The sequence below is a fragment of the Podarcis bocagei genome, assembly GCF_964188305.1.
Source record: "Podarcis bocagei genome assembly, chromosome: Z".
In the NCBI taxonomy this organism is placed as follows: domain Eukaryota; kingdom Metazoa; phylum Chordata; class Lepidosauria; order Squamata; family Lacertidae; genus Podarcis; species Podarcis bocagei.
In genome coordinates, this window is record NC_138140.1 from 300,294 (window position 1) to 311,570 (window position 11,277).

General features: G+C 56.1%; 1 protein-coding gene across 1 annotated transcript in view; it reads right to left on the reverse strand.

Moving 5' to 3' along the window:
• TRAF2 (TNF receptor associated factor 2) overlaps nucleotides 1-480 on the reverse strand; it is an 18,206-nt gene extending 17,726 nt beyond the window's left edge. The window contains exon 1 of the mRNA XM_081180022.1: nucleotides 277-480. Coding sequence (XP_081036148.1) covers nucleotides 277-467 — 191 coding nt within the window. The 5' untranslated portion in view covers nucleotides 468-480. The remainder of the gene's footprint in view (nucleotides 1-276) is intronic.
• Between the last annotated feature and the right edge of the window lie 10,797 nt (nucleotides 481-11,277).

Here is an 11,277-nt window from a genome sequence, read left to right on the forward strand (position 1 = left end):
CACTACTACTACTACTACTACTACTTTGGTATCCCCGGTCCCGGACCCCCCAATACTCACCCCACCAGCTTCTTCAGGCAGTAGGTGCACTACTACTACTACTACTACTACTACGGTATACCCGGTCCCGGGACCCCCCAATACTAACCCCACCAGCTTCTTCAGGCAGCAGGCGCAGTACTACTACTACCACCACCACCACCACCACCATTACTACTACTACTACTACTACTACAATTACTTTGGTATCCCCGGTCCCGCCCCCGCAATACTCACCCCACCAGCTTCTTCAGGCAGTAGGCGCAGTAGCGGTGGCCGCACTGGGCCTGGAAGGGGCGGCGCAGCAGATCCTCGCACTCGGAGCAGAGGTACTTGCCTTGCACCTCGGCCCGCAGGATGGCCTTGGGGAAGCCGGGAAGCGGGGCCTCCAGGGAGCCGGGCGGGGTGCAGGATCCGGCCGCCGCCATGGGGTGAACTGCGGGGGGGGGGAGCGGGGCCCTGGAAGGGAGTAACAGTTTCGGGGTCAAGTATATTACTACTACTACTACTACTACTACTACTACTACTACTGAAAGGGATCCGGCCGCCGCCATGGGGTGAACTGTGGGGGGGAGCGGGGCCCTGGAAGGGAGTAATAGTTTCAGGGTCAGGCACATTATTACTATTATTACTATTATTACTACTCTTATTCTTATTCTTACTATTCTTACTATCACTATTATTAAAAGGGACCCGGACGCCGCCATGGGGTGAACTGCGGGGGGAAGCGGGGCCCTGGAAGGGAGTAATAGTTTCGGGGTCAGGTACATTATTACTATTATTACTACCACTATTACTATTACTATTACTATTATTATTGAAAGGGATCCGGCCGCCGCCATGGGGTGAACTGTGGGGGGGAGCGACGTCCTGGAAGGGAGTAATAGTTTTTGGGGGCAGGTACATTATTACTATTATTATTATTATTATTATTATTATTATTATTATTATTATTATTATTATTATTATTATTATTATTATTATTATTATTATTATTACTACTACTACTACTCTTATTCTTATTCTTACTATTCTTACTATTATTATTAAAAGGGATCCAGAGGCTGCCATGGGGTGAACTGTGGGGGGAAGCGACGCCCTGGAAGAGAGTAATAGTTTCGAGGTCAGGCACATTATTACTATTATTACTACTATTACTACTACTACTCTTATTCTTATTCTTACTATTCTTACTATTATTATTAAAAGGGATCCAGAGGCTGCCATGGGGTGAACTGCGGGGGGAAGCGGCGCCCTGGAAGGGAGTAATAGTTTTGAGGTCAGGTACATTATTACTATTATTATTACTACTATTACTACTCTTATTCTTATTCTTACTATTATTACTATTACTATTATTAAAAGGGATCCGGACGCCGCCATGGGGTGAACTGCGGGGGGAAGCGGCGCCCTGGAAGGGAGTAATAGTTTCGGGGTCAGGTACATTATTACTATTATTACTACTATTACTACTACTACTCTTATTCTTATTCTTACTATTCTTACTATTATTATTAAAAGGGATCCAGAGGCTGCCATGGGGTGAATTGTGGGGGGAGCGGCGCCCTGGAAGGGAGTAATAGTTTCGAGGTCAGGTGCATTACTACTATTATTACTACTATTACTACTTGTACTACTCTTATTCTTATTCTTACTATTCTTACTATTCTTAAAAGGGATCCAGTGGCTGCCATGGGGTGAACTGTGGGGGGAAGCGGGGCCCTGGAAGGGAGTAATAGTTTCGGGGTCAGGCACATTATTACTATTATTATTATTACTACTATTAGCACCCTTACTACTCTTATTCTTATTATTACTATTATTACTATTATTAAAAGGGATCCAGAGGCCGCCATGGGGTGAATTGTGGGGGGAAGCGGCGCCCTGGAAGGGAGTAATAGTTTCGGGGTCAGGTACATTATTACTACTACTGCTGCTGCTGCTACTACTACTACTACTACTACTACTAAAAGGGATCCGGAGGCCGCCAGGGGGTGAATTGTGGGGGGAAGCGGCGCCCTGGAAGGGAGTAATAGTTTCGGGGTCAGGTACATTATTATTACTACTACTACTAATATTATTACTATTACTATTACTATTACTACTACTAAAAGGGATCTGGCTGCCACCATGGGGTGAATTGTGGGGGAAGCGGCGCCCTGGAAGGGAGTAATAGTTTCGGGGTCAGGTACATTACTACTACTACTACCTCCACCACCACCACCATTATTACTACTACTACTACTATTATTAAAAGGGACCTGGAGGCTGCCATGGGGTGAATTGTGGGGGGAAGCGGCGCCCTGGAAGGGAGTATTAGTTTCGGGGTCAGGTACATTACTACTACTACTACTACTACTACTACTACTACTACTAAAAGGGATCCGGCCGCCGCCATGGGGTGAACTGTGGGGCGAAGCGGCGCCCTGGGAGTAATAGTTTCGGGGTCAGGTAAATTACTACTACTACTACTACTACTACTACTACTACTACTACTACAAGGGATCCGGCCGCCGCCATGGGGTGAATTGTGGGGGAAGCGGCGCCCTGGAAGGGAGTAATAGTTTCGGGGTCAGGTAAATTACTACTACTACTACTACTACTACTACTACTCTTAAAAGGGATCCGGCCGCCGCCATGGGGTGAACTGTGGGGGGAAGCGGCGCCCTGGAAGGGAGTAATAGTTTCGGGGTCAGGTAAATTACTACTACTACTACTACTACTACTACTCCTCTTAAAATGGTTCCCTTCTAGCTGAGCCCTTCTTGGACTTTGTGCCTTCAAGTCTCTATGGTTCCCTCAGAAGTCCTTGCCAGGGGGTCAGGCTGGATGACCTGGAGGGTCCCTTCTGGCTCGAGCCTTCTAGGATTCTGAGCCTTCCATCTCTATGGTCCCTTGCCAGGGGGTCAGGCTGGATGACCTGGAGGGGCCTCTTCCCTCTCTATGATCCCCCAATAACCGCCTGGATGTCCTAGAGAGGTCCCTTCCCTCTCTACGATCCCCTCATAAGCGCCTGGAGGACCTACAGCAATTCCTTCCCTCTCTATGATCCCCCAATAACCGCCTGGATGTCCTAGAGAGGTCCCTTCCCTCTCTACGATCCCCTCATAAGCGCCTGGAGGACCTACAGCAATTCCTTCCCTCTCTATGATCCCCCAATAACCGCCTGGATGTCCTAGAGAGGTCCCTTCCCTCTCTACGATCCCCTCACAAGCGCCTGGAGGACCTACAGCAATTCCTTCCCTCTCTATGATCCCCCAATAACCGCCTGGATGTCCTAGAGAGGTCCCTTCCCTCTCTACGATCCCCTCATAAGCGCCTGGAGGACCTACAGCAATTCCTTCCCTCTCTATGATCCCTTGCAAGGGGGTCAGGCTGGATGACCTGGAGGGTTCCCATCTGGCTCGAGCCTTCTAGGATTCTGGGCCTTCCGTCTCTATGATCCCCAACTATCCCCTTGCCAGAGGGTCAGGCTGGGTGACCCTGAGGCTTCCCTTCTGCCTCGACCCTTCCCTCTCTATGGTCCCTTGCAAGGGGGTCAGGCCGGATGACCTGGAGGGGTCCCTTCCCTCTCTATGATCCCCTAATAAAGGCCTGGAGGACCGAGAGAGGCCCCTTCCCTCTCTATGACCCCCTCATGACCCCTTGCCAGACCCTCAGCAATTCCCTTCTGGGCCCGACCCTTCTAGGATCCCGGGCCTCCCGTCTCTATGTTCCCCTCCTCACCCTTCGCCAGGGGGTCAGGCTGGATGACCTGGAGGGGTCCCTTCCCTCTCTATGATCCCCTCATAAAGGCCTGGAGGACCTAGAGAGGCCCCTTCCCTATCTATGCTCCCCAAGGGGTCCCTTCCCTCTCTATGATCCCCTCATAAGCGCCTGGAGGACCGAGAGAGGCCCCTTCCCACTCTATGATCCCCTAATATTCCCTTGCCAGGGCGTCAGGCTGCATGACCCTCTAGGATTCTGTGCCTCCTGTGTCTATGGTCCTCCAATATTCCCTTGCAAGGGGGTCAGGCTGGATGACCACGAGGGGTCCCTTTCCTCTCTATGATCCCCTAAGACCCGCCTGGAGGACCTAGAGAGGCCCCTTTCCTCTCTTTGCTTCCCTCATCGCCCCTTGCAAGGGGGTCAGGCTGGATGACCTGAAGGGGTCCCTTCCCTCTCTATGATCCCTTGCAAGTGGGTCTGACTGGATGACCCGGCGGGTTCCCTTCTAGGATTCTGTGGCTCCCGTGTCTATGGTCCTCCAATATTCCCTTGCAAGGGGGTCAGGTTGGATGACCCCGAGGGCTCCCTTTCCTCTCTATGATCCCCTAAGACCCGCCTGGAGGACCTAGAGAGGCCCCTTCCCTCTCTATAGTCCCCTTGCAAGGGGGTCAGGCTGGATGACCCTGGGGGGTTCCCTTCTGGCTCGACCTTTCTAGGATTCTCTCCCTTCCCTCTCTACGGTCCCCTCATCATTGCCTGGATGGCCTAGAGAGACCCCTTCCCTCTCTATGTTCCCCTTAACCCATTACATGGGGGTCAGGCTGGATGACCCTGGGGGCTTCCCTTCTAGGATTCTGTACCTCCCGTGTCCATGGTCCTCTAATAACCCTTTGCAAGGGGGTCAGGCTGGATGACCCGGAGGGATCCCTTCTGGCTCGAGCCTTCTAGGACTCTATGGTCTCTTGCAAGGGGGTCAGGCTGGATGACCCGGAGGGATCCCTTCTGGCTCGAGCCTTCTAGGACTCTATGGTCTCTTGCAAGGGGGTCAGGCTGGATGACCCGGAGGGATCCCTTCTGGCTCGAGCCTTCTAGGACTCTATGGTCCCTTGCAAGGGGGTCAGGCTGGATGACCCGGAGGGATCCCTTCTGGCTCGAGCCTTCTAGGACTCTATGGTCTCTTGCAAGGGGGTCAGGCTGGATGACCCGGAGGGGTCCCTTCCCTCTCCATTATCCCATAATATGCGCCTGGAGGACCTAGAGAGGCCCCTTCCCTCTCTATGCTCCCCTCCTACCCCCTCGCCAGACCCTCAGGCCTTCCCTTCTAGGCTTCTGCCCCCTCCCGTCTCTATGCTCCCCTCCTCACCCTTCGCTGGGGGTCAGGCTGGATGACCGGGAGGGTTCCCTTCCCTCTCTATGATCCCCTCAGAACCGCTGGGTGTCCTAGAGGGGCCCCTTCCCTCCCTATGCCCCCCCCTAACAACCGCTGGAGGACCTAGAGGGGTCCGTTCCTTCTCTATGACCCCCCTCACCCCCCCTCATTACACTCGGGCCTTCCCTTCCGTGCCCGACCCTTCTAGGACTCCAGGCCTCCCGTCTCTATGCTCCCCTCCTCACCCTTCGCTGGGGGTCAGGCTGGATGACCCGGAGGGCTCCCTCCCCTCTCTATGATCCCCTCATAAGCGCCGGGAGGACCTAGAGAGGCCCCTTCCCTCTCTATGGTCCCCCATTAACCCCTTGCCAGGCCCTCAGCAATTCCCTTCTGGGCCCGACCCTTCTAGGACTCCCAGGCCCTCCCGTCCCTATGGTCCATTATCCCATAATATGCGCCTGGAGGACCTAGAGAGGCCCCTCCCCTCTCTATGATCCCTCATTACCCCCCCATTACCCCTTGATATTCGGGCCTACCCTTCTAGGACTCCGGGCCTCCCGCCTCTATTATCCCCTCAGAGCCGCCGGGAGGACCTAGAGAGGCCCCTTCCCTCTCTATGACCCCCCATTCCCCTCCGGACTTCTCTTCCAGGCCCGACCCTTCTAGGACTCCGGGCCTCCCGCCTCTATGCTCCCCCCATTACATTCGGGCCTTCTCTCCTGGACCGTCCCTTCTAGGCTTCCGGCCCTCTATTATCCCCTCAGAGCCTCCTGGAGGTCCTAGAGAGGCCCCTTCCCTCTCTATGACCCCCCCATTCCCCCCTCATTACACTCCGGCCTTCTCTTCCAGGCCCGACCCTTCTAGGACTCCGGGCCTCCCGCCTCTATGCTCCCCCCTCGGCCAGGCTCTTCGCCCCCCGAGTCTCCCCCACTCACCGCCCGGCGCCTCAGCCGCTCGCCCGGAAGCGCTTCCTCAGGCCCCGCCCCTTCCTCCGCTCCTTCCAAAGGCGCCGCGGCCTCCCTGGCCACGCCCTCCCCGTGACGTCAGGCCGCTGCGCCTCGCCTTTCCTTATAAGGCGAAGGGGGCGTGGCCTGCCCGCCCTTTCCCGCCTCTCCGCTCCTTATTAGGAGCGATGGGCGTGGCCTCCCCGCGCTATTCCCGCCCGGCCTTTCCTTATAAGGCGAAAGGGGCGGAGCCTCCCGTCTCTATCCCGCCTCTCCGCTCCTTATAAGGCGAAAAGAGCGTGGCCTGGCTGCCCTTTCCTTATTAGGAGCGATGGGCGGGGCCTCCCCGCGCTATTCCCGCCCGGCCTTTCCTTATAAGGCGAAAAGGGCGGAGCCTCCCGCCTCTATCCCGCCTCTCCGCTCCTTATAAGGCGAAAGCGGCGTGGCCTGCCCGTTCCTTATTAGGAGCGATGGGCGGGGCCTACTTGCGCTATTCCCGCCTTGCCGCTCCTTATAAGGCGAAAAGGGCGTGGCCTCCTTGCACTATCCCGCCTGGCCTTTCCTTATAAGGCGAAAAGGGCGGGGCCTCCCTGCCCTTTCCCGCCTCTCCGCTCCTTATTAGGAGCGATGGGCGGGGCCCGCCTGCGCTATTCTCGCCTGGCCTTTCCTTATAAGGCGAAAGGGGCGTGGCCTCCCTGCGCTATTCCCGCCTTGCCGCTCCTTATAAGGCGAAAAGGGCGGGGCCTAAAATAAAATGAAAGGAAATAAAATGAAATAAATGAAATAAAAAAATGAAATGAAATGAAATAAAATAAATGAAATGAAATGAAATGAAATAAAATAGGGATTAATAGGGAATTAATTTATCTCTATATAGGTCAGGCATTGGGGGTTAGGGGTTTGTGTTAGGGTTAGGGGTCAGGGGTTAGGGGTCAGGGTTAGAGGTCAGGCATTAGGGGTTTGTGTTAGGGGTCGGGCCTTAAGGTTGGGGGTTAGGGGTCAGGCCTTAAGGTTGGGGTTAGGGGTCTGCCCTTTGAGTTGGGGGTTAGGGGTCGGGCCTTCGAGTTGGGGGTTAGGGGTCGGGCCTTCGAGTTGGGGGTTAGGGGTCGGGCCTTTGAATTGGGGGTTAGGGGTCGGGCCTTCGAGTTGGGGGTCAGGGGTCAGGCCTTCGAGTTGGGGGTTAGGGGTCAGGCCTTCGAATTGGGGGTTAGGGGTCGGGCCTTTGAGTTGGGGGTCAGGGGTCAGGCCTTTGATTTGGGGTTAGGGGTCAGGCCTTCGAGTTGGGGGTTAGGGGTCAGGCCTTAAGGTTGGGGGTTGGGGGTCAGGCCTTAAGATTGGGGGTTAGGGGTCAGGCCTTAAGGTTGGGGGTTAGGGGTCAGGCCTTAAGGTTGGGGGTTGGGGGTCAGGCCTTAAGATTGGGGGTTAGGGGTCAGGCCTTCGAGTTGGGGGTTAGGGGTCAGGCCTTAAGGTTGGGGGTTAGGGGTCGGGCCTTAAGGTTGGAGGTTAGGGGTCGGGCCTTCGGGTTGGGGGTTAGGGGTCGGGCCTTTGAGTTGGGGGTTAGGGGTCTGGCCTTCGAGTTGGGGGTTAGGGGTCCGGGACTTCGAGTTGGGGGTTAGGGGTCAGGCCTTTGATTTGGGGTTAGGGGTCAGGCCTTCGAGTTGGGGGTTAGGGGTCAGGCCTTAAGGTTGGGGGTTAGGGGTCAGGCCTTAAGGTTGGGGGTTAGGGGTTGGGCCTTTGAGTTGGGAGTTAGGGGTCAGGCCTTAAGGTTGGGGGTTAGGGGTCGGGCCTTAAAGTTGGGGGTTAGGGGTCGGGCCTTCGAGTTGGGGGTTAGGGGTCAGGCCTTAAGGTTGGGGGTTAGGGGTCGGGCCTTAAGGTTGGAGGTTAGGGGTCGGGCCTTCGGGTTGGGGGTTAGGGGTCAGGCCTTAAGGTTGGGGGTTAGGGGTCGGGCCTTCGAGTTGGGGGTTAGGGGTCGGGCCTTTGAGTTGGGGGTTAGGGGTCTGGCCTTCGAGTTGGGGGTTAGGGGTCCGGGACTTCGAGTTGGGGGTTAGGGGTCAGGCCTTAAGGTTGGGGGTTAGGGGTCAGGCCTTCGAGTTGGGGGTTAGGGGTCAGGCCTTAAGGTTGGGGGTTAGGGGTCGGGCCTTAAGGTTGGGGGTTAGGGGTCGGGCCTTTGAGTTGGGAGTTAGGGGTCAGGCCTTAAAGTTGGGGGTTAGGGGTCAGGCCTTCGAGTTGGGGGTTAGGGGTCAGGCCTTAAGGTTGGGGGTTAGGGGTCAGGCCTTAAGGTTGGGGTCAGGGGTCAGGCCTTTGAGTTGGGGGTCAGGGGTCAGGCCTTTGAGTTGGGGGTTAGGGGTCAGGCCTTCGAATTGGGGGTTAGGGGTCGGGCCTTTGAGTTGGGGGTTAGGGGTCAGGCCTTTGAGTTGGGGGTTAGGGGTCAGGCCTTAAGATTGGGGGTTAGGGGTCAGGCCTTAAGGTTGGGGGTTAGGGGTCAGGCCTTAAGGTTGGGGGTTGGGGGTCAGGCCTTAAGATTGGGGGTTAGGGGTCAGGCCTTAAGGTTGGGGGTCAGGGGTCAGGCCTTTGAGTTGGGGGTTAGGGGTCAGGCCTTCGAGTTGGGGGTCAGGGGACGGGCCTTCGAGTTGGGGGTTAGGGGTCAGGCCTTTGAGTTGGGGGTTAGGGGTCAGGCCTTCGAGTTGGGGGTTAGGGGTCAGGCCTTCGAGTTGGGGGTTAGGGGTCAGGCCTTCGAATTGGGGGTTAGGGGTCGGGCCTTTGAGTTGGGGGTCAGGGGTCAGGCCTTTGATTTGGGGTTAGGGGTCAGGCCTTAAAGTTGGGGGTTAGGGGTCAGGCCTTCGAGTTAGGGGTCAGGCCTTAAGGTTGGGGGTTAGGGGTCAGGCCTTAAGGTTGGGGGTTAGGGGTCAGGCCTTTGAGTTGGGGGTTAGGGGTCAGGCCTTGGGGGTCAGGGGTTTGTGTTAGGGTTAGGCCTTCAGGTTGGGGGTCAGAGTTAGGGGTCTGAGCTTTGGCTTCTGCCCCACACTTTCTGGCATTCAATGGGAGAATCCAGAGCTGGGGGGAGGCGTGGGTCACCCCACGGATTGTCTCTGGGGACCCCTGGGGGTCATCCAGCCGGACCCCAAGGGGCATCTAGGGGGGCTGCTATGGGTCATCTAGGGGGAGATCTGTGGGTCATCTAGGGGGAGTTCTGTGGGTCATCTAGAGGGACTTCTATGGGTCATCTAGGGCAGCTTCTATGGGTCTTCTAGGGAGAGTTCTGTGGGTCATCTAGGGGGAGTTCTATGGGTCATCTAGGGCAGCTTCTATGGGTCATCTAGGGGGACTTCTGTGGGTCATCAAGGGGGAGTTCTATGGGGCTTATATTGCTCATCTAGGGGGCCTTCTATGGGTCATCTAGGGCAGCTTCCAAGCCTCATCTAGGGGGCCTACTATGGGTCCTCCAGCAGCCCCCCAAGTCCATCTAGGGCCGCTTCCCCGCCCGATCTATGGGTCATCTAGGGGGGCTTCCAAGCCTCATCTAGGGGGCCTTCTATGGGTCATCCAGCAGGACCCATAGGACCATCTAGGGCAGCTTCTAAGCCTTATCTAGGGGGACTTCTATGGGTCATCTAGGGCAGCTTCCAAGGCTCATCTATGGGTCCTCCAGCAGCACCCCAAAGTCCATCTAGGGGGAATTCTATGGGTCCTCCAGCAGCCCCCCAGCGCCCATCTAGGGCAGCTTCCACGTCGGATCTATAGGGACTTCTAGGGCTCATCTAGGGGGCTTCTATGGGTCATCTAGGGCAGCTTCCAAGGCTCATCTAGGGCTCATCTATGGGGCTTCTATGGGTTATCTAGGGGGAATTCTATGGGTCATCCAGCAGAGCCCCCCCAAAGTCCATCTAGGGCAGCTTCCAAGCCTCATCTAGGGGGCCTTCATAGGACCATCTAGGGCAGCTTCCAAGCCTCATCTATGGGTCCTCTAGGTCGCTTCTATGGGTCCATTTAGGGGGGCCTTCTATGGGTCATCTAGGGCAGCTTCCAAGGCTCATCTAGGGGGCCTTCTATGGGTCAACCAGCAGCTCCCCAAAGTCCATCTAGGGGGTTTCCAGGGCTGATCTATGGGGCTTCTATGGGTCATCTAGGGCAGCTTCCAAGCCTCATCTATGGGGCCTTCTACGGGTCATCCAGCAGGACCCATAGGACCATCTAGGGCAGCTTCTAAGCCTTATCTAGGGGGACTTCTATGGGTCATCTAGGGCAGCTTCCAAGGCTCATCTATGGGTCCTCCAGCAGCACCCCAAAGTCCATCTAGGGGGAATTCTATGGGTCCTCCAGCAGCCCCCCAGCGCCCATCTAGGGCAGCTTCCACGTCGGATCTATAGGGACTTCTAGGGCTCATCTAGGGGGCTTCTATGGGTCATCTAGGGCAGCTTCCAAGGCTCATCTAGGGCTCATCTATGGGGCTTCTATGGGTTATCTAGGGGGAATTCTATGGGTCATCCAGCAGAGCCCCCCCAAAGTCCATCTAGGGCAGCTTCCAAGCCTCATCTAGGGGGCCTTCATAGGACCATCTAGGGCAGCTTCCAAGCCTCATCTATGGGTCCTCTAGGTCGCTTCTATGGGTCCATTTAGGGGGGCCTTCTATGGGTCATCTAGGGCAGCTTCCAAGGCTCATCTAGGGGGCCTTCTATGGGTCATCCAGCAGCTCCCCAAAGTCCATCTAGGGGGTTTCCAGGGCTGATCTATGGGGCTTCTATGGGTCATCTAGGGCAGCTTCCAAGCCTCATCTATGGGGCCTTCTACGGGTCATCCAGCAGGACCCATAGGACCATCTAGGGCAGCTTCCAAGACTCATCTATGGGTCATCTAGGGGGGCTTCTAAGGGTGATCTAGGGGGCCTTCTATGGGTCATCTAGGGCAGCTTCCAAGACTCATCTATGGGTCCTCCGGCAGCCCCCCAGCGCCCATCTAGGGCCGCTTCCCCGCCCGATCTATGGGTCATCTAGGGAGGCTTCCAAGGCTCATCTAGGGCTCATCTATGGGGCTTCTATGGGTCCTGTAGGGCCACCTCTATGGGTCTCTACGGGGCCTTCTATGGGTCATCCAGCAGGACCCATAGGACCATCTAGGGCAGCTTCTAAGCCTCATCTAGGGGGCCTTCTATGGGTCATCCAGCAGGACCCCAAAGGTCGATCTAGGGCAGCTTCCAAGGCTCATCTAGGGGGCCTTCTA